This window comes from Cantharellus anzutake (genome assembly GCF_015039405.1).
Source record: "Cantharellus anzutake strain C23 chromosome Unknown EI90scaffold_48, whole genome shotgun sequence".
NCBI classification, from domain to species: Eukaryota; Fungi; Basidiomycota; class Agaricomycetes; order Cantharellales; family Hydnaceae; genus Cantharellus; species Cantharellus anzutake.
The window spans coordinates 37,187-57,927 of NW_024066998.1; the positions used below are offsets into that span (position 1 = coordinate 37,187).

At 48.8% G+C, this 20,741-nt stretch overlaps 8 protein-coding genes across 8 annotated transcripts; 4 read left to right on the plus strand and 4 right to left on the minus strand.

The window, feature by feature from the left end:
• Nucleotides 1-3: 3 nt before the first annotated feature.
• On the plus strand, nucleotides 4-1,007 carry EI90DRAFT_2930781 (ER membrane protein SH3-domain-containing protein; the record flags this gene model as incomplete). The annotated part of the gene is made up of 4 exons (XM_039055026.1): nucleotides 4-52; nucleotides 113-337; nucleotides 398-460; nucleotides 502-1,007. The coding sequence occupies 4 exons, from the start codon at nucleotides 4-6 to the stop codon at nucleotides 1,005-1,007; spliced, it is 843 nt and encodes a 280-aa protein (XP_038912619.1).
• A 185-nt stretch (nucleotides 1,008-1,192) lies between these two features.
• Nucleotides 1,193-3,687, minus strand: EI90DRAFT_3281736 (adenylate cyclase associated N terminal-domain-containing protein). The gene is made up of 10 exons (XM_039066842.1): nucleotides 3,328-3,687; nucleotides 3,236-3,267; nucleotides 2,934-3,186; nucleotides 2,638-2,862; nucleotides 2,494-2,579; nucleotides 2,338-2,443; nucleotides 1,988-2,288; nucleotides 1,836-1,933; nucleotides 1,660-1,783; nucleotides 1,193-1,602 (listed from the first exon to the last, which is right to left on the minus strand). Exons 1-10 carry the CDS (start codon nucleotides 3,361-3,363, stop codon nucleotides 1,283-1,285), a joined length of 1,581 nt encoding a protein of 526 aa, XP_038912620.1. The 5' UTR covers nucleotides 3,364-3,687; the 3' UTR covers nucleotides 1,193-1,282.
• A 900-nt stretch (nucleotides 3,688-4,587) lies between these two features.
• EI90DRAFT_3018747 (uncharacterized protein) lies at nucleotides 4,588-7,076 on the minus strand (the record flags this gene model as incomplete). Its single annotated transcript, XM_039057256.1, has 5 exons — nucleotides 4,588-5,058; nucleotides 5,124-5,262; nucleotides 5,295-5,542; nucleotides 5,597-6,460; nucleotides 6,519-7,076. 5 exons carry the CDS (start codon nucleotides 7,074-7,076, stop codon nucleotides 4,588-4,590), a joined length of 2,280 nt encoding a protein of 759 aa, XP_038912621.1.
• Nucleotides 7,077-8,478: 1,402 nt separating this feature from the next.
• EI90DRAFT_2931013 (etoposide-induced protein 2.4-domain-containing protein) lies at nucleotides 8,479-10,193 on the minus strand (the record flags this gene model as incomplete). The annotated part of the gene is made up of 9 exons (XM_039055037.1): nucleotides 8,479-8,919; nucleotides 8,978-9,054; nucleotides 9,130-9,212; nucleotides 9,269-9,283; nucleotides 9,355-9,489; nucleotides 9,547-9,632; nucleotides 9,694-9,869; nucleotides 9,919-9,964; nucleotides 10,047-10,193. 9 exons carry the CDS (start codon nucleotides 10,191-10,193, stop codon nucleotides 8,479-8,481), a joined length of 1,206 nt encoding a protein of 401 aa, XP_038912622.1.
• A 1,303-nt stretch (nucleotides 10,194-11,496) lies between these two features.
• EI90DRAFT_3071096 (pirin domain-containing protein) lies at nucleotides 11,497-13,499 on the plus strand. Its single transcript, XM_039061276.1, has 14 exons — nucleotides 11,497-11,615; nucleotides 11,670-11,764; nucleotides 11,911-11,979; nucleotides 12,049-12,120; nucleotides 12,232-12,269; nucleotides 12,320-12,355; nucleotides 12,412-12,487; nucleotides 12,552-12,655; nucleotides 12,676-12,708; nucleotides 12,771-12,797; nucleotides 12,854-12,999; nucleotides 13,052-13,100; nucleotides 13,155-13,196; nucleotides 13,262-13,499. The coding sequence occupies exons 1-14, from the start codon at nucleotides 11,586-11,588 to the stop codon at nucleotides 13,324-13,326; spliced, it is 882 nt and encodes a 293-aa protein (XP_038912623.1). The 5' UTR covers nucleotides 11,497-11,585; the 3' UTR covers nucleotides 13,327-13,499.
• A 2,823-nt stretch (nucleotides 13,500-16,322) lies between these two features.
• EI90DRAFT_3291488 (uncharacterized protein) lies at nucleotides 16,323-17,199 on the plus strand (the record flags this gene model as incomplete). Its single annotated transcript, XM_039067280.1, has 1 exon — nucleotides 16,323-17,199. The coding sequence occupies one exon, from the start codon at nucleotides 16,323-16,325 to the stop codon at nucleotides 17,154-17,156; it is 834 nt and encodes a 277-aa protein (XP_038912624.1). The 3' UTR covers nucleotides 17,157-17,199.
• On the plus strand, nucleotides 17,094-18,282 carry EI90DRAFT_1979274 (uncharacterized protein). Its single transcript, XM_039052396.1, has one exon. The coding sequence runs from the start codon at nucleotides 17,192-17,194 to the stop codon at nucleotides 17,909-17,911; it is 720 nt and encodes a 239-aa protein (XP_038912625.1). The 5' UTR covers nucleotides 17,094-17,191; the 3' UTR covers nucleotides 17,912-18,282.
• A 627-nt stretch (nucleotides 18,283-18,909) lies between these two features.
• Nucleotides 18,910-19,662, minus strand: EI90DRAFT_3071108 (uncharacterized protein). The gene is made up of 3 exons (XM_039061278.1): nucleotides 19,568-19,662; nucleotides 19,049-19,498; nucleotides 18,910-18,994 (listed from the first exon to the last, which is right to left on the minus strand). The coding sequence occupies exon 2, from the start codon at nucleotides 19,483-19,485 to the stop codon at nucleotides 19,222-19,224; it is 264 nt and encodes an 87-aa protein (XP_038912626.1). The 5' UTR covers nucleotides 19,486-19,498; nucleotides 19,568-19,662; the 3' UTR covers nucleotides 18,910-18,994; nucleotides 19,049-19,221.
• Between the last annotated feature and the right edge of the window lie 1,079 nt (nucleotides 19,663-20,741).

Genomic DNA, 20,741 nt, shown 5'->3' on the forward strand with positions numbered 1-20,741 from the left:
GCAATGGGTCTCCGGGTCGGTGTCATCGTCTGCGCGACGAGCTTTCTACTAGGTGAGTCCTTCGACCCGGTAATACATCTAATCGTGCATCATATCCACTCTCGTCCTAAAGGGTGCTTCCTCTCGCATTGGATTGCCGATTCAGTGACCTTGTGGCAGGTGCCCCTGACGGATGAGCACCTCCAGGTAGCAGCAGATTACTATGCAATTTTATCAACTATGCCTATATACATGAGACTTGTATTCGTTATGATCGGCTTCGTTTCTGCCATCGCATTGTCGTTGAACCTCCTCGATGGTCGGGCCGGGAACATCATGTTTGATGGAGGAAGCGTGTGTAAGCGATGTGAAGATCATGGTGAACTCTGATTGTGCTGATATGCCATTATTCAAATAGTTTTGTGCTTCTGTACTCTTGTGGTGTGGTTCTGGTCATGTCTCCCTAGTGAGTGTGCATCAAGTGACGACATCCACGGCTTTTCCAACGTTTTGGTTCCTAAGATATCGAAAAACTCGTACCGAGGCGACAGTTCGAAACCCCCTTTCCTGCAGAGTATCGCGAGGACATCCTTGAAATCGCGTCGAAGAATCTCGTCTGTAGTGTCGCCCTAACGGGCGTCATGCTACTTCAAGCCGGCCGAGAGTGGGCTGAGGTCAAAGCTCCACAACCGACACCCTCTTCCCTTTCTGGCGCCGAGGATCCGTCGACAGAAATTCAAATATCCGAACAAAGCAGAGGAGATTCTGCTGTCGTTGACGAGGTGCATCTCCATCCACTGGATGCTGGCAAATTGCAACTCAAAAACGCGTGGCGGGGCCGTCGACGAAGCCACCATGATCATTTGGACCAGGATGTTGATGACTCTGCATCCAATGCGTCTGGATCAAGCAACACGCGCCGATCTCGGAGCCCCCGCAAACGGGAAGCCAGCAGCCGTCAAAAGCGGTCTGGCATGCAATTGCGGAAACGTGTATCTGGACCTGATCAAGCGAGCAGCTCCACTTAACGGTGACCTTCATCGCATACCGATGAACGCTTTCGGGGACGAGTAAAGAAGATGTCATCTCCCCAGTGCTTGTTATTTGCATTTCATTGGCATTCTTGGGCATTGGAGCATTTTTTGTCTGTATAATTGGCCTCGACTTTCATAATTGTTGGCAGTGTAAACAGCTCAACTTGTACCTTAAATGCATCACCGCTGGAAACTATGAATATTATTCCATACCCACGGCTAGAGCCTAATTAACACGATGCAATGTACAGTATCCAGCAAGTCTCTTTCTACCCTGAGTGTTCTACAACGTTGGTCACTAACTGCCCCCCTTTGATGATAGTCTTGAGCATTTCTGGAACAGCACGTTCAACAAATACGCCATCATCTTCTCCTTCCACCGGTAAGCTGACGTTGATCGCACTGCACTTGGCGGACGTGATCTCCACATCTAAACATTCCCGCGACAGATAAATCTGGCCAGAATCAGTGGTGTCCAACTGGATTGTAGGTGCTTTGCCAGTAATTTGAATTGCGAAGGAAGGGGATGATGTTATAGAAATTCCGGATACGACAGAATCAACGAGCACGGATGTCTTCTTGCATTGGACTTTTGGGAGCTAATCTTAGCAAGGGTCACACATAGGACAAAGAAAGCAGAACTAACCCAAAGTCACTGCATTAACCTTTCCTTTCACTTGAATTGTTGAATTCTTACACCCGTAAATACTAACCACTTGATTAATAGAAGTATTTTCAATGGCCAAGTTCCTATTATCCTCAAAAAATTCCTACAAGGTCAAATCAATGGAAAAATACAAGTCAACAAAAGAAAAGACTTGCCACAACCCATTTATTAGCCTCCAACGCGAACTTCGACGGTTTCTTCCCCGCTAAAGCAACTGGCTTGGCAGGCCGAGCGGGTTTCTTGCCAGGCGGTCCTGGAAATAGTACTCCGTGAACATGAGCGACATGTGAATGAAAGAAAAACAAACCTGGCGACGTGGCTCTTGTGGGTGATGAGCCGGAAGGTACAACACTGCCTACTCTCAACGACGGGTTCTTATGTGTCATTTCCTCCTTCGGGACTTTACGTAGCCCTTTAGTGATATCGCTGCCTTGGTTAATCTGCGCAAAGACAGCGGTTGCACCGTTCGCCCCTGTGGTTGGGCCCGACCCCGGGGGTACGGAAATGGCTGGAGGCAAGGGTGGCGGCGGCGGCGGCGGCGGCGGCGGTGGTGATGGCGCCCCTGTAGGTTTCGTGGCGGGTGCATTATACGATGCAATGTCTTGGCCCTGCAAGAGTCAACGGATACAAGCTTCTTACAAGACAACTGCTTATTACCTTTGGATTCCAGGCGAGTCCGGTTGTGTGGTGCTCCTTGACGTAACTCTGTAATGTATCAAGAAGCGCATCGAAGCTCTTCACCCATTCAACGTGTTTTTTGTCCCTTGGAAGAGAATTAGACACAAGGCATATCAGTGGCTTGGCATCACATACTTGTCCTTAAACTCTTTGATCACTCGGTTCGCGTAGAACTGGGCCGCATTCTTCATTTCTGTCACATACGGAGCGGGCTTTGGCGACTGAAAGAGATGGAGCCAATTGAAGATGCACAATCATGACATGTCTTGAGATACTTACGACCGTAACCCAACCGACGGCAGGTATTCCATCGGCAATGGTGGAAAGATGATTGAAGAACTCGCGATTTGACCGATTCGAATCCTTGATCTCCCCAACGAGTGCGATCTCCTTCGAAAAGGGCTCGAGTAGGACACCAAATGCCGCGTCAGCAGGCTTCTTGCATTGGGCAGCCTGTAGGATCAATCCCCTCTGTAACTCAAATAGTCTTGCTACATGGCTAACCTGGATACCAACATGAGTATCAAACCATGTCTCTGGACACAGCACCCCATCATACAGAAAGGGAAACTCACTTGATCCTTCAAAACGGGACTCAATTCCCCGCTTAATTGAAGGAAAGGTGCTAGTTTAACGACAACAGTCTCATCGAATGCAGTTATGATTGGTGGATCCTCCACGATTACAGGAGCAGAAGGCGGGGGAGGTGCTGATGGGGCGGCTGGAGCAGCGTGGGGAGCTTGCAAGACTGACGTTTGGGTGTGTGTCTGTGCATTCAATGATTGTGAAGCCGCTAGATCTTCGAGACGCGATGTAGCCGCCTCCAGCCTTACGGATCACAGTCAGTGCACGAGAATCGGCCTTGAGACAATCGTACCTTTTGATAATGGTGGTCAAGGTGTTCAATTTCTGAGGAGGAGTTGTCATATGGGTGCCGCAGACGTTGAGGGCGGCAATTGTCGGACTTACGATGTTAAGCCCGGTTGCACAATTGACAATTGACATCGACTTTGAATCTTTTTTTTTGGTGACAAAGATTAGCGTTTCCAGTGCACTTGAAAATAAAAATACACGATCCCGAGAGCTGCCGAAGTGCCGTATCTGTGTTGTTAGGTGTCAAGATGAGTGCTTTCAAATAGCCAAGGAACGAGTAAAATTAGGTTGCACGGAGCAGATGAGAATCTCAGCTTTGAACGTTGCTTTCACTAACATCAAGCTAGGATATCCCAAAATCATGCCCCCTGTGCTACCTCCATACCACCTTTCGAGTTTTTTTTTTTCAAGAATGCGCCGAAACCGGGGTATGTACTTCGAGCTATATCACTAGATTCCAAGGTTGTTGTGGAGGGAGATAAATTGTCTAACCGACACAACCACATCTCTCAGCCTGTGCGTTGTCAACCCTCACTCAGCAATCCATCAACTAGACATAAAGGAGCGTGGGGTGCTTCGTTGAGATTCATTGAAGGCTATGTGCAAGCGAAACGTTATAATAGGAATTAGAAACATGAATAGAAAAAGTGAGAGGGAATGGGCACGGGGAAACCCAAGACGGTGCTTGCGAGAAGAAGTTTCACCCCAACATGTGCAGATGGCTGCGTATACAAGTACGATGGAAACAGGTCGACGTGATCTGTCATCCCCCAATGACCCGATGACAATGAGGGAATCGTTCGCAATGCGACGGGGAGGATTGGCAAATGCACCCGACCTTAAAATGGGGAAAGTACGTGATCATGACAATAATAACATGGCGCGAACGACGCAGAGGAAGAAAATAGTCTCAAGAAAACGTGAGTGGTCCATGGGAAATGGGAAGAAGAGAAACATACGCATCAATCCAAGAATGTTCTTAAAATGTGGTCGAAAGACAGGGTGAACGCTGGCATAGAGGGGGTAACCAGGACAAAAACGAGGACGTGTTAGCCTGTTGAATTGAAGTCGACTTCGACCTGTGTTTTTGCTTCAAGGGGACGTCAGATGCGTGAAACGGCATGCGGATGGAGGTCATTGTATGGGAAATCGTAACGAGAACATCGACATAGTGGATGGATGAATGGATGGATTGACACCGCTAAATCAGCGGCAACGCGTCATCGGTGCAGCTGGCTAGTTGATTGGTGAGTAGGGCAAGTGAGCGTGAACGAATGAATGGCGCAACAGGCGTTTCGAGGCGGGTGCCCCGATCAGATAATAAGAGGAAAAATGGCTCTAGACGGTGAGATGAACTCAATTACGAGCGCTGATGAGGGCGGTAGTCAAAGCTCGCTGCATTCCGCGCGGCTTCTGTCCGGCGGCCATTACAGTGAACTTGACACGATTGGAAGGAGGACAAGGGCTGTCCGCCGGATCAGGCTCACTCGTACAACTCGAGTCTCCATCCTCCTGCAATGTGGACAAAGTCCCTGTACCATTAGATGTAAGATGACCCCCGCGACGTCCATATGCTGCATTAGCCGCTGCGAATGAAAGATTGTACCCCTTGCCTAATCCAATAACACTGCCAGCATCGGTGTCAATAGGCCGTGTCGGCTGGGAGGCGGACTGCTGCTGTTGCTGTTGCCCTGTGAGGCGCTGCTGCTCTCCATATGTGAATGATCGGGCACGAATCCCACGACGGAAATCATTCAACTCTGTCGCGCGAGCTCGTTGATAGGCTGGATCATCCATGCGCACATAAGCACTTGGAAAGCAGTAGTCCTGAAGTCAGAATGAAGGAGTGATGAACCATTCACAAAACTTCAGTCAAAAAAATTCATACTCACAGAAAACCTGTTGAAATAGGAGGAGTAACCTCCTTCAAGGATGTATAATTCAGGATAATGGATGTTTGGATAAACATGACCATTCATCGAACGGTCCTTAGAACGTAAATGCTTTGCACTGGACGAGAACAATGGACGCCTGCAACAAGACGCGAGAGGAAAATCACTCACAAGGTAGGCGCTCGCTTCACGCTAAATTCGCAATGGAAGACCAGGATTGTCTTCTTGCCATTCTTATCTCCACTCCGACTTGGTGCAGGTTTGCGTTCGCCAAGGAGATACTCATCAATCGCATCGTTCGTGTTCAAGTTGATGGACCCAGATACATGCCCCCCATTATGCTCATAATCGAAACGGCAATCGATCACGATGTATGATCCGATTTGCATCGAGTAATGACCTTGTATTAGGTCATGAAGCTGGAGACACAATTTCAATAAGCAGAAGGGCAAAGTTGAAAACACAAGACAGACCGTTTTAGGGGTAATGCGCATGAGGCCATCTTCTCTCACTTTGTGACACGGAAGGATCTTCCCATCGGCCTCGCAATCCCCAAAACCAGGAAGACCGGGAACAGGTTTCCCAGTAACCAAAGGACTTGGCATGTGGTGGCCCAATCGGCCAACATTCTCCTTGCGAGCAATGAGTGATCGGTGAGCGGGAGAGTTCATATCGAAGCTGGCATCGGCTTCCTCTTCAGTCAGCTCAAAGCTATCCTCTCCAAGATTATGAGCCGGAGATGATGAAGCACAAGCACGACTGGTAAGAACCTGAGAGAATGCGCGGCGAGTAGGAGGTGCCGAGATGAGAGGCTTCTCTATTGGCACACTGGAGGCAGAAGAAGCGCGGTTATTGAGGGGAAGGACAGCTGATAGGGTGGGTCGCTTTGGGACGCCTTTTTTAACGAGTGGTTGAGGCGCGTCCAATTGTTGTTGATATTTTGTACTGAACAAAGTGCCTTGGCCCCCGAGACTCACTGTGCGACCAAAGGACATTGGCTTGGGGCGTTTGTGAGAGGGCGACGGTGGTGGAGACGATGAAAGGATGTTGTTAGTTAACCCAACACCGGCGTGTTGTGTGTCATCTTCACTTGGTTCCGGATCAGCACTTCTCCTTTTGCGCCTTGGAACACCGTCAACGGACTGGCGGGCGCCCAAAGGAGAAGAATAATTCTCTGGAGAGCTGGGGTGGAAGAACAGAGCCGAGAAGTCGCTTTTGCCTGCTGACTGCGGAACAAACGGAGAGCTCGGCACTAGTGATGACAAGCCGGATTGGCCAGGGGACTTCATCTCGACGTCGCTATATATCGGACCCGAAGGAACAGGGTCCGGAGATTGCTGATGTTGGGAGGAAGAGTGAGCAAAACATGAATCAGTTGACCACAGACGGTCTCACCGAGAAGATAGCCCCGTTCCGTTTGACCCGTGTATTCGTCCTACTTGACGGCGTAGGCACATGAAGCCAGGAGCCAGGGAGAGGCGCTCTCGCGCGGAGGTTTACAGCTTGACTGGATGACTTCTGGGTCGCAAATAACGGTCGCTGAATGGGCGGAAGCGCTGTTTTACTTCTTGGTCGCGTTGAGTCCTTCAAGTTCAGGGAGGGTGACGAGCTCAAGAGCGTATTCGACAAGTCTTGACCGAATGGACGAGTCGGAGACGAAGGAGGCCCAAAGACATTATTTGAACGTTTTGTTGGGGGAGCGCGTTGCGTGATATTCGTTGACGACGTCTCCATCTTACAGGTGCTGTCAAGAAAGAGATCGCATCCGGCAGTGGCTGTCGGGGACGCAGGAGCAGAGTTGATGGACATAGTCGAAGCAAACGAGATATCCAAATCGGACGACAGAAAGTCATCCACATCATCGAATGTAGCTGGCTGGGCTGGTGAGCTGGGCTGGGAGACGATGAAACGCTCTGAAGGGGGTGAGGAAGAGTACTGAGTAAAGTAAGCCATCGTGGAGAGTTGCCAATTAGTCGTGATGCACGTTGCAAGGTCTTGAGCTATGTCGGTAGCTACTGCAGACGGTGTAGGAGTTGAAAATGCCCCAAAGGTAAGAGGCGAGAAGAAAAAATGGTGAGAGAGTGGCGGGTTGTCTGTCAACCCCCGTTGTTATTGTCCAGCGTGGCAGAAACTCACCGAAGCCCTGAATTGGGCAATACGAAAAGGAAATACATAATATTAGTTGGAATGATCGCCCCAGACGTGCCATCGGTGAACTCACAGTGTTGGATTTGAAGAGAACGATTTATGCGGAGGAGGCCGTGCCTGTAGGACGCGAAAGATGGACAACAAGATCAGAAACGACCGCGACGAGCCAGAACACGTTCAGGAAACGCAACGCGATGGCATGTGTTGAAATTGAATACTGACAACAACGCTCAACAGAGGCAAACGGAAGCACTGCCTAAGGTAGGTAAATAAAGCACTTGGACCTCTGATGGCCTAGGCGCTTGCCACAATATCCTCGACACAGACGAAGAGCGTGGCTCGACAGGAGAAATGGATTGAAAAGGCGTTCCAAGGAGTGAAGGGGACGTCTTGTACACGAGTCGAACAAAGGGACGCTTGTTTACACGAATTTGGTGATTCAACAATTCACGCGTCTTTCCCAGTCCAATGCCAATGACCGCATTCCCGTTCTAGCACCGTCAGTCAAATCTCCTAGGAGTTATGGTTCCTGAAGCATGCCTTCCCTGATTTGGAAGTTGCTAAATGACGCATCTGTTACCCTTTTGTTCGGACTCCGCTCCTCGTTGGCATACAAACCTGGTTCTCTCCTTGTTCGACGCGTTCTTCCCTCCCAAAGCCGAGTCCTTTTGTCTCCAACGTCCCATCACTGACAATCAAGGCACCCTCGCGTGATCTGACCTCCGATCCTGAATGGACAAGACGGATTTTCTCCGCCGCCGCCTAAGCGCTCAACACTTCGTGGGTAGGGATTCCCGTTCGGTACCCCTAATAATCTGCATCATCCACGTATTTGTTGCACGCGCTGAGAGTGAGGTACTGCTTCTACTATCGTCAACAGTGAATCCACGGTCTGCATCAACAAATCGGACCACTATCACGCGATTATTCCCCATCCTCACTTTGTGACTAGTACCAGCATCAACGGCAGAATCATTCTCCCGGGGATTGACGATCAGTCTCCTGTTTTGACCCGTTAGTGCGAACGATTGCCACTTTCGTTCATAACATTCTTCACACCTGCACGCCTACCCATGGCCGACCCACACATGATCAACCATTTGTTTTGCGCGATATATATATATGGAAATGAATGGGATATGAACAAAGGCGAACTCTGGCCAAAGCACAAACAAATGATTCCATTGTATTATAAATACACACACCTCTAATCAAGCTTCTTGCCCCTCACTCTTGTATGCAGTGCAATGGGCCTAAGACCCGGTGCGGCATTCCCTTGAACATCGTAAATTCCAAAATTAAACCCATTTCTCCCCACTGCCGATGAGGGACTCCCAGCCCCACGTCGTATCCCAATCCATCCACCTGTCCCTTCCTCCATCAAAATTCCTCCATCACCATCATCTACAATATCCACCTCTCTTCCAATAATGCCCATCTTCTTCCCACCTCTCGTACCGCGGGCGCCTACTAAACTAAGGAAGAAGTCGTTCAGAAGCACCGGTCCAGTCAGGACAGGCAAACGGATGGGTATAAGTGGATTCGGCTTCAGTGAACGCTCCTCAGTTGTGGCATAGTTTGTGATGGGTGGTGCAGGTGCTTGTGGGTATGTCGGCAAGGGCCGTGCGTGAATGGCCATGATCACGTACTGGATGGTAAAGTTCTTGAGGGCTTAGAATACAAGGCACGAAAGCTGAACGACATACAAGAGGGAACAAAAGGGCGAAAAGAGTAGCATTTGCTATGCTTGAGCCCCACATACATAGTGCCGAGAGTGCAAAACCTGGAAAGGCATGGTCATCGATGTGAAGTCAACAAAGACGTCACGTATGCGCTGCATATTTTTCCAAGAACTCACCAAACCCAAAAAAGTACGACCAGCGTTCTTCTTGGAATCGAACTCTACGAGATAAAGAGAAGCCTTGTGCTACCCAGACATACCTAAAATATGTATCAGCACCCCGTTCACTAGATCAGCACAGCAGAATTAGGCTCACTCGAAACAATAGTAGCTATTGACAGAACAGAGGACGAATGAGGTTTAAATGGTGTTGGGGGTCGGAAAATTGAGAAATAAACGTACGCGTCCACCCAGCACATAAGGACGAAACTCTGGAAAGGACCCAGAACGGGTAGGTACGAGAGCAAAATGGTGACGAGAATCGTTGACAGTATGAGAATCCCACGGAATGACTGGGCAGCCAAGTTACCCATGATCCTAAGAATGAGGGATGTTAATCTAGACTCAACGACAGACAGGTCTAGTCAGTCTCACCCTGAGGATGATGGAGATGGCTCAACAGCCGCTCTTCCATACTGAAGAGCATACACTCTCTTGGCTACGACGCTGCCCCACGTACTCTGCAGGCATTCATCGTTAAAGATTCACATGTTGAAATAGCTGCGGATCTGAGGGACTTACATTGAGATACAATGACATGCCCACAACAGGAAGTTGAAATAAAACCTGGTAGAGTGAACCAATGTTCCGATGAAGCCACCGCTCTTGTGTTGACCGGCCAAGAATTGGCAGGAAAAGAATATCGAATGTGTATATCACGACAAGCGAGAGTGTATTGAGCACAGCGGACTTCAGAACTATCACAAAAGATTAATCCCCGTTCAAATAGACAATGGAACCACTGACCGTTGGCCCGGATCTCCGCATCGCTCACTACTACCCGATATACAACCTATAATGGACAAGATAGCGCATTGGCACCATCCCACCCCATACGTGGACACAAGAGCCAATGGAAGGAAAAACTCACGCACATCCCATCTCGAAGAATCAATCAACCCATTGGAAGCCCACTTTGCGTGCAGCTTCGCTGTCTCAGTAAACGAAAGTACACTATCGCCTCCAAAAAAGTTGGCATAAGAGACGGAGAGGTACGTTCCTGCGCTTGGCTGAAAAGCCATCTGTCAGTTTGGAAAGAACAACTTATAGACCTGTCAATGCCATTCCCACGTGGCCAGGCGTGGGAAAGTTTCGGGACCATCCGGGGTGTCCGCTCTCGACTCCTGATTTGGCAGTGTCTAGCAAGTAATTGATCGCAACATCATTGCTGATGTTAAATAAACCACCTCAGCCTAACAAGGGTGTATGGTATATTGGCCGTGCACACTGAGTTCGCCTCTGGAGTTCGATTCCCGTTAGAAAAGCCCACGTGAAATTCTAACTAGTGCCCTAGCAATTTCATTAGCTCTCTCAGGCGACACCCCACCGGCTCCATATCGTGAATATTCCTGCCTAGTACCATTCGAAGCTTGTGCATCTGGCATCGTCTCTAGAACTGACAATTGCATTGGAAAACTTGTTAACTCGATCCTCACGGGTGCCATAACAAGTTTGGTCGCTATCCTCACGATGATTGCAGTGCGTTCATTTGACATTTATGCTGTCCATGATTCTGATGCAGCGTTCGGTTTTAAGTTTGATGCACTTGGGTTTGAGCTACAGTCGGTTCCCCACTCCTCTCAACAGCGGGCCGCGGTAGTGACCCTACGATTGGCAGCGTAATCAGGGGTTTATTGGAATTGCCTCGTGGGGAGTCGTGGCGATGTTTCAGCAAATCATGCTTTAGAAGTGCACAATAGAATGACTTCGCGTGGTACCTGGACCTGTTCTAGAAAGGGAGATTAAGGAAGCTGCACCTCCACTGGCACGACATGACTTTCTCCCAAGGCTTTCCCAACCTCCGGCCTTGCTGCTTCACCCCTGCCAGTTTGATTGTCACCTGATTTTCCGCCAGATCCTTATAGGTAATCCTGACTCTTCAGATTACAAACTCCATTCCGACCCGACACCAGGAATCAATGGCACACAAAAATCGTTCATCCTGAGTTAATTCAGGTGGTTCGTTCGGAGTCAAAGCCAAGCTCAGAGATCCGCTACACAAAACAGCCTCTCGCTAATCTTCGAGGTCTATATTATTTATCAACCGTGGATTTCTTGTCATAGGCCCATCATGTTGATCATGGATGACGTGAGCTATGTGATGCTCTGATCAGCGGGTTCGACAAACCAATGTCTACGGCAATGCATGTTGGATTTCCAATCAAAGTCATTTAAAATAGTTGGAATGTAAGCAATTGAATCCGATGACGTAATGATGCTTAGGATGTGCTTCGTATATATTGCGTTGGGTGCTCATGCTCTGCAGAATCCCTCAATCCTTTTCGATTGTGCATCTTCTCGCAGTTCTCGCAGTATCGATTGGATTCTTTCTTGCCAACCAGCCGGACATTCTCCTGGGTATCATTCCGTATCCGAAAATCCCTCTGAATTTGTCGATCACTTCTTCAGCCGGAATGGCTTCTGCTCAACAAATCTCTCGATCTGTGAAGTTTTTTCCCCAGGAGAGGAGCTACATTGGCTTATCCGTCTATACGTAGGTTATCAAGAAAGTGCTTGCTGTTGAGACTCCCGAAGGTGTCGGGGCAATGGTCAGGCGCACCATTGGAACGCCAGCACTGAGAAACTTGTCCCCGTTTCTAATGCGAGTGCCATAGCTATATGATATCCCTTTTTAACTTACATTGGTGGATCGTTCCTATACTGCTATGGGTAGGCTGGATCATTTTAAGTGAGATAACAGTTTTCTCCGCATCTGCATTCATTGACATGACGACTCAGGGTCCAACAAGGTGGTTTTCCGGACCACCCGCACCGTGGACAGACAACTGTAACATACATGCTTGAGGGGTGAGTTGCTTATCAGTCTCCATTCGATCTGGTCGTCTCCAACTGCCGAATTTGCGCTTAACATTGCAGCGCATCCCTTCACGAGGATTCAGCCGGCCACAAAGGTAGACTTGGCCCCGGAGACATCCAATGGATGACAGCGTGAGTGATAGGTCTTTTCATTATGGTGTGTAGACTGGCTGACGTCATTTTAGTGGACGTGGAAGTAAGCCAACACCAGTAAATGCCATGATGCGGGAGATCGCTAAATAGTTTCTGGATTTTCCAACAACCAGTCGTCCATGCTGAAAGTGAGCGCACCTCCTGTGTAATGAACTCGGCTGACGGCCAGAGTATCCAGTGCCTGTTAAGGAGCCCGGCCTTCCGTATCCCCAGGGTGTGTAATGTTTTTCTTTTGGGACTTCCCAACTAAGAAAACGCTCCGGGCGGTAGGTATGCAACTCTGGATAGATCTGCCGAAAGAACACAAATTAGTGGAACCAAGTTATCAAGAACTGAGTCACCGAGAGTACGTTTGACCTACGATGTCCGCCCCTGAGCCATGTTGCTGACTTCCGTTCTTGCATTTCCAGCATTCCCTCTGCTTATCCACAGGGTGAAGATGGGCCAGTCATCAAAATCATCAGTGGAAAGAGTCACGGCGTCGAGTCACCTGTCCGGCCGCTGGGGGATGTTGGTATTTTGATATCACATTAGAGAAAGAGCAGCAGAGTATTTTCCAAGATATACGTGAGTATCGTGATCCGACGTCCCGCTTCGATCACGATGTCCAAACTCACCCACATTAACAGCGCAAGGATGGACGGCATTCATTTATAGTTAGTAACCTCTAACGCTGAATATTGTCATAGTCACTGAGGTTCCGCCACTGGAGCGTATACTGGAAAGCTCCTTGTCAACTCAACTAATAAGACGGGCGAGTCAGCACATGATCAGTTCCATACGCTTGTGCTCTCGTCTGGGAGTGACGAGAATGGCGTCCGACTCACTGCGGCCGAGGAAAATACGAGAGCATTCCTAGTGCGTAATCTAAGTTGTGCAACGGGATATCAAATTCTTACACCGAATCTAGATCGCCGGTGAACCACTTGACCAGCCTGTCGTGCAGCATGGGCCATTCGGCACGTTCCCAATTTCCTTGATTAATGAGCAGTCTGGCCTAACCCTTCGGATAGTCATGACCTCCCAGTCAGAAATATATCAGGCAATCAATGATTGTATGTGTTCTCATGTTTGCATCCTTGCCGTTGCATTTATCTCACCGTTTGTGCATTGGCCACAGACCGCACCGGAAGGAATGGTTTTGAGAAAGCCCATTCATGGAAGAGCGAAATTGGGGGTTTGTAAATCTGTGCTGAAATGAAAATTCTGCTTCATTCCCACTCTATCTAATATTACGGAGTCATAGAGGCTGGAGTCCTGCCTACGTTTCCACTAGGTACTGAGGATTACTGTCCCGCGTGCTGAGCCATAGAGTTGGACCAGTGATTCGGACCGTGGGAAAGTTGTTTGGATGTCGGACCATGTGACCCCTTGGGATCATCGACATGTTGCCCAACATACGGTGAACGTAAATTCGCAGCCCTGTATTCCATCGGAGAAAGCGCCTGTACACAAACTGTTCCCCAGGCTATGGACTACATTGTGGATCTCAATCAGTTTTTTAATTTCCACGGGTCGTACTGTCGTGGTCTGCTCCCGACCTTGTACTTCTCACGTCCGTCCAGCGAAACGAACCGACCGCAATCATCTCAGGTATATTTTTGTCTCACAACAGGAAGGCAACCGCAGCAGTGTATTTTTTACTCGCTCAGCCTCCCGAAAGTTGACCTCCTTCCGTTAAGCCATTTCTGTGGATCATCGTAGGTTTCCCTGCGCGATCCGTACAACCTAGGCCGTCTCAGGGGTGGTCTTCAAATCCCAGTACGATGGAGAGCGAAGTAGACACCCAATAACCAACTCTTTATCCAGCTATAGTCGTGTCATTGTTTAGGAGACAATCGGAGGTATACATGGTCATTTCAATCCAGAACAACACAGACGCAGGCTGTTTCATCTTCTGAGTCTCTGTGTTGGATTGAATCTATCTTCATGGCACGTTACACTGCATGAAAATGCTGACTTGGCCACATATATTCCTGAAGGATGACTAATTTTGAGCTTAACGACAATGGTTGGCTCAAGTGGCGCCTGTGTAGTTATATAACCACTCTCAAGCCCGAAATTCTTCATCTACATCTCATCGCCAATATGTCGTCCACGATCATGGGACTCTGAGAGATCACCGTAGTTAGGGGGAGTAGCGCTCGACTGCGCCGTCAGTAGGATTGTGTGGAATTCTTGTATGCTGTCATTTATTCGTTTGGAGCTTGTACATCGGCCAGCCACGTCTTGTTCTCGTTGCCATTCACGACCATCCGTGTCTCGGCCAGCTCGGATCATTACTACGATGATACTTCCTCCCAGCGACATTCTGAAGCCTCTAGAATGGGATATAGGAATCCAAGACGATTCAACATCCACCTTCAATGATGCGGCCATAGAATATATTCTGGCTACTCAAGCAAGGAATTAATATCACTGTTCACGACAGTTTGTCTGTGCGTTGGGATCATATTATTGGCAAATTGTTCGATTTTCAGCCACTTGATCGTCTGCTTTCTGTGCTTGCCGAAGACGAGCCACGCTCATGTGTCGCAACTGTTGCAGCTCTTCTAGGCCCCTACATCAGGATGAGCAGAGTCACAGGTCATCGAGTGTCTTGTCGAGCATATAGCGGAGATTGTGGATTTAGAAGCATAGCTGCACCCGTACTATACGGATTGACATGGGTGATTCACTTCAAGGCCAGTGACGAACTCAGAACATGACAGTGACCACCGTTGGGTGAACACGTCTGAGAGTAAGAAGAGTGGAGTTGACGATATTTGGACTTCGGCAATCTTCTGATGGAGCGACCGCTCGGGCCAAACAAACAAAGCCAAACCAACAATAGTTTTCCCATCAATCCTCGTTCCTCACCCATAAACTAGTCATAGAATGGCGTCCCAAGGGCATCAGCAAAAAATTGTTATGCTCCTGAGTGCTCCGGAGTATGGGGAGCACTGGGAGAATCAGGAGGAGGTTGGCCGGTCCAGGAACAGCTCATTTCCTCCAGAGTTGGTCAGGTACTCCAGGGCACTCCCAGGAGGGCATGGAGCATTGCTTTGTGCACAAACATATCCAGTAAATACAATTTAATGCTTCAAAATGTATAGGGGTGAGAAGCTTCTGGGAGCTCCTGGAGCATTTGAAAATGAAAAGGAAAAAAAAGAGGGAAGACTCCCCATGAATACCTCCTACCACAAGACTAACGCAACAAGACACTACTTAACATTTAGATCAAACACTATACTATACATCAAGGACACTGAGACTCACCAATACACAGTCAAAATTTATGGCCTGATATATGATTAATCTGGCAACTTAATCACTTTCGGACTTGCAGAATATGGAGGAGGGGGAAATGGGGGAGAATGAGGGGGGAGAATGAGGGGGGAAATGAGGGGGAAATGAGGGGGAGAATGAGGGGGAGAATGAGGGGGAGAATGAGGGGGAAATGAGGGGGAGAATGAGGGGGAATATAGAGGGAAATGAGGAAAATTTGAACAATAGGGACTTCTAAAAAGTTGAAAAAATAATTAGGGAAAAAATCAAAAAAAATTCAGGAACTGTAGTCCCTTTGAAGTGCTTTCAGGATATATAATTATTTGCGAAATTGAGGAAGAAATGATGGAGAAAAATGGAAAATACTTTCGGAGACCCGAGAACTGAATTGATGGGAAAGTCTGAAAATTGAATAGGAAAGTGAGGGGAAGCCTTGTAGCATTGTTATTTTCTGCTGTTCTAATTTTTCCTGATTCTTCTTGGTCTCACTCCCAGCTGCTCCTGGATACTCCTGGATACTCCTGGAAGCTCCTGGGAGGGTCCAGGAGCAGCTGGGAGTGAGACCAAGAACAATCAGGAAGAATCACAACAGCAGAAAATAACAATGCTACAAGGCTTCTTCCCCTCACTTTCCTATTCAATTTTCAGACTTTCCCATCAATTCAGTTCTCATTACTTCTCGGGTCTCCGAAAGTATTTTCCATTTTTCTCCATCATTTCTTCCTCAATTTCGCAAATAATTATATGTCCTGAAATTTCTGCTTACGTTGGACGCCCGGAGTAACTCAGAACTGATCAAAAACACGGTAGAGGCCATCGGTGCTTCGGTCCCCTTCAACCAGGCACACAAGTGCTTTGTCTCAGCTCTCGCCAATGAGAACCTTGCAGAACTGAAAAATAACTTTGGCGACATCATGCACCTGATTCATGAAAGATGCCGAGAGTTCGTCTTGGGCCAGGGAACCACCAATGAACACTTGCCTGGCACCAGAAAACGGTGGGATCTGGAAAGCTCGCCAGTTGTACTGCAAGTGCAGTGTAATACAACGACACCCCCCAACCATCCCGGACACACCGTTGCCTACCAAGACGATGTCGAGACTAGCCTTGATGAAGGATGCTCTGAAGAATCTCAGTCGCTGATAAGACCTGACAAGACTATACTCCAATTCCCCATTCCGCAATGGGCCCACTACCTACATGCGAAAGCAAAGGATACAATGGCAACACGAGAGAACAGGAGACACGTCCTTGGCATCCTGGCAAATCTTTCGAATATCACTTTCTGGTATTTCGATCGTGGTGGCGGCTTCTATTCAGCGCCTATTGACATCACCAGCCAGCCACATGAAATCATTTCTACCCTTGTTCAGCTTGCTTTGAGCACTGCATTTTCCCTTGGCCTTGAGCCAATCATGCAGTCTTCCGACCCCTGGGACTCCCTAGACACCATGGAGACGACAACAATCACAGTCAAAAACATTCCCTTTCTAATACACGATACCCTGCATGTCTCGCATGACATTGAGGGTCGTGGATTGGTCCTGTTTTCGGCCAGGAAAGAGGCCGACTGTGAGCCAGGGACCATTCCGAACGACGTAGTTATCAAATTGTCGTGGGAGGATCCATCATCGCCCACATCCGACTCCCTCTACTGTCGTGCGGAGCAACATGGCGTGCGAGGGGTATTGTATTGCTCCTCAGCCCTGGGACGCTTTCAGAAGGTCCCAGAAAACAACTTGGGCTAAAATCCGGAATACACTATCGGGATCGGGAGTTGCGCATGCAAATCCTGGGCCCATCGTGCATTCCACTCTACCGTGTCCTTTGTGATCAAAACTTCGAAACAGCATTTCGATCTTTGATTCAAGGTACTCTCATACCCTTTGTTTTCACTCACCCTCTAAACTTGTCATCGGTTGTAGTCCATCACATGCTGTACAAAAGTGCTGGGATCCTCCATTGCAACCTCAACACAAGTAGTTTGATGGTTTCCAAAGACTCGCTGACTTGTGGGATCCTATTGGATCTTGACTTTGCGCTCCAGGTTCAGGATGGAGATGAAGCATTGTTACCCGAGCCCACCCTTTCTGGCACCCTACCCTTCCTTTCCATGGACCTTTTGACAACCACAGGACCCCCCCCTCCAAGGTTGTATAGGCATGATCTTGAATCCTTCTTCTACATCCTTGGTTGGATGCTTTGCCGCTACGATGCAAGTGGAGAATGTAAGCTACAGCATCAGTTTGCGGTGTGGCATAGAGGGCCTCTGGACGACATCATTTCGGCAAAATGGAGGTTTATGAGAGTACCCAGCCATATCCCATCAGAGAGATCTTCGCCTTCGCTACAGAAGTGGTTACGAAACTTGTGTAGGATTTTCAACACCGGCTATCAAGAGAAGGATCGTGACTTGCAAAACCCACTCTTCAATCATGAAACGTTGGGGGGTTATGTCACGTTTGACAGATTCATGGGTGCCGCTCGACAGATGACCTCGTGAATGTGCGCACCGATATCCTCCCACATACTGATGGACAATACGCTCGAGTGTTATACTCATGATATTTCTCTCCGATGTACAGTGGCATGTAACTAGGTTTGCTGCGAGAAACCAAAGGAAAGTCTCAACGCGAGCAGTTGGGAAGGTCATGCTTTAAGGCCGGAAGAATGCGAGGAAATCGCTGAATGAGGTCACCGCTGCGTAGGGAAAAGTGTCATTCTATGGAACAGCCCAAACGGGAATACGGGATGAGTTCAGCGATGCGGGAAAGCCAGATCCAGTTACGAGCACATAAACAACTAGATGCGTGTGGAATGCAACACAGTGTATTGCTTGTGTTACCTCCAAAAGCGACGCTAGCCCTTAGTTGGGCCTGCCGAGAAGTCTTACTCAGCTCACTTCAGCCTAGGATAGGTCGCAGCAAGCCAGGTTCGGAGTACGGCACCTGACGGTAGAAGAGATCGAGGGCGAACCGCGTTGACAAGGAGACAAAGTGCCCAGTGGGGAAAAGGATGGAGCGCATATATCTAGAGGGCGATCCCGATCGATCGCGGCGGTATACTCCGTAAGCGGATCAGCACGCGTACAAACAGCTCAGTATGTACAATTCTCCAGATGGTACTAGCTGTGTGTATCATCTGCTCTGGTAGAGAATACATCTATCCAGAATAACACTATGCATAAGAACTAGGTTCAATGAATACATCTGCTCATAAAGGTGCGACGTCATCTGTTGGAGCAAATGCCTCTACGAAAAAAAGCATCCCTTGACATTTGGCTGCCTGTGCCGGATCGACCCTTGAGACCAGTAGAAGCATGGCCGATCGGTCGAAAAAAGCCACCGATCACGCTCGAGTGCTCGTTCGCTTTTCGCTTTCTTATGTCGGGGCCCTTCAAGTAACATACGGACGAAAGCGATAAAATCGCTACTGTGTATCGTGGCTGCGGGGCATTCAGCCTGATGGGAAGCGCCACCGTATTGGCGTCAGGCTAACCGATCTCGAATCTTTGAACGGCCGAGAATCGTGCGAGGGGATCCTTGCCGGTCGCGGGAGTTAGTGTGGACACACGTCTTGCTGAGTGCTATCAAGCACCGAGTTTGATGCTATGGATAATCGAGATAGCTCACATACGCACCTACATTCCAGCCTTGGTTCGCCCTTTCCACGATATTTGACACCGTCTCGCTCCTGCCCTGAACACATTCCTCGCGCCGTACTTGCGAATCCCATTTCTCCCCGTACTGAAAGGATCGAAATAATGATGTCCGATCCGAGTCGTTCCTTGGAGACCATAGTACAGAATAGTGACTATTGGGACCAATAAGTTCCTAAGCACCATGCCAACCCATCCAGCACTCCCATTTCTCTTAACAAGTCGTTGATTCCCCTATTTCGGATCGTGGACGAGGGCAGCAGAGGGAGTAACGTCTGTCCGAATGATCCTAGATGCAGGGAGAAAACTATCGAACCAGTCGCACGAGTTCCCCTGGGACCCTTCACTGTGCATAATTCATTGTCAACCCGGGCCAGCCATACCTCCAGTGACAGCAGTGACAGAAACTCTAAAATCATCGCTTGAAGGTTTCTGTTGAACCGGACCCACGGCGCTATATCAGTCCATATACATAGCAGCCTTAAGCGTCGATATGCTTACGCAAAAATTGTGATGGACACGAGCCCTGTTATAATTGATGGAGTGATAACGAAACGACATGATCGCTTTAATGTGCCAATCCTCCCGGGACGAATGGTATGAGTTGCGAGCTATTTGGACGGCACAAGCTCCACTTTATGTATACCCGCCGCAGTTTTTTGCCTTTGACAAGCGCGTGCAAAACCTTCTCATTGACCGCTGGTGTTCACACATGCACGGTTCTGTCCCATCAAGTCTCGTGCACGGCCCCTTCATCACATTTGCGTGTGAACAGTTCCATCTAAATCCATCAAACAGGTTGAGAGCTCTCATCAGCCGAGGCAAAGCTCTTCGATTACTATCCCCATCTAGCTATTCGGGATTCGATGGGACCTCGCGAACAACAGGGAAGCGGACATTGTCCCCGCAACATATGTCGAGGCTCTACGGAACGAATTGGCGCAAGATGGCGCAATAAGGCAGTTATGTCGTCTCCAAACTCGCGATGAATTCGCTGATGAAGGTGAAGGGCAGTTCGAGATGCATGAGACCAGGGTTCGGGTTGTCGAAAGCGACGGATTGGAAGCCCCGTGGCATTGAATCCGAATGCATGCGGGGCGCCCAAAATTCTGAGTGCATGCAATGGGCACCCATTGGTTATGCTAGCCAGATTCCAGATAGGGACTGCTAAGTTTTCCAAGTGAGGAAGAGTGTGAAATGGGAGCGGCGGCATCTCCACCGTGTCGGTGTTTATGAACTCTTTCGGATGAGTGAGTAGGGGATGACGGATGGATGGTTGGCATGTGAGTGCAGGGAGCCGGTACGGCCAGCACCCGGATGGCACACCGGGGAAGGAAAGTTGCGGAGACCAAAGGTGGCGTAATTGCGTCCGCAAGTTGATCAGAAGGGAGACAAGTAAAGGTCCAAATGACTCGGACGAATCGCTTGTGACAGTGCTTCAAGAAGCAATAATGAAATTTCGACTTTATCCTTATCGCGATCCGAGCGACCTAATTCAGTCCGAGTTGATCGCTTTCGTGCGGGTGAAGATGTTGCTGGAGTGTTGTCCCGGAAGAAACGTATCCATCTAGTCCGATTTGGGTCTCAAATAATGTTTTGCAACCCAACACAAATCCGAAAGCGTCAAATCGACAGGACGCGGCCACAGCCATAATGATAACAGGCGTTTGGCCTC

What these genes read in the sequence shown, in the direction of transcription:
- EI90DRAFT_1979274 (XM_039052396.1), top strand. Translation starts at nt 17,192, where the DNA reads ATGCAAATCCTGGGCCCATCGTGCATTCCACTCTACCGTGTCCTTTGT.
- EI90DRAFT_3281736 (XM_039066842.1), bottom strand. Translation starts at nt 3,363, where the DNA reads ATGTCAATTGTCAATTGTGCAACCGGGCTTAACATC. An exon ending in TTGACCACCATTATCAAAAG is followed by an intron (nt 3,187 to 3,235) that starts GTACGATTGTCT and finishes GTGATCCGTAAG; the next exon opens with GCTGGAGGCGGCTACATCGC. An exon ending in AGGCTAATAAATGGGTTGTG is followed by an intron (nt 1,784 to 1,835) that starts GCAAGTCTTTTC and finishes TTGACCTTGTAG; the next exon opens with GAATTTTTTGAGGATAATAG.
- EI90DRAFT_3071108 (XM_039061278.1), bottom strand. Translation starts at nt 19,485, where the DNA reads ATGATTTTAGAGTTTCTGTCACTGCTGTCACTGGAGGTATGGCTGGCC.
- EI90DRAFT_3071096 (XM_039061276.1), top strand. Translation starts at nt 11,586, where the DNA reads ATGGCTTCTGCTCAACAAATCTCTCGATCT. An exon ending in GACATCCAATGGATGACAGC is followed by an intron (nt 12,121 to 12,231) that starts GTGAGTGATAGG and finishes ATCGCTAAATAG; the next exon opens with TTTCTGGATTTTCCAACAAC. An exon ending in ATGGACGGCATTCATTTATA is followed by an intron (nt 12,798 to 12,853) that starts GTTAGTAACCTC and finishes CCGCCACTGGAG; the next exon opens with CGTATACTGGAAAGCTCCTT.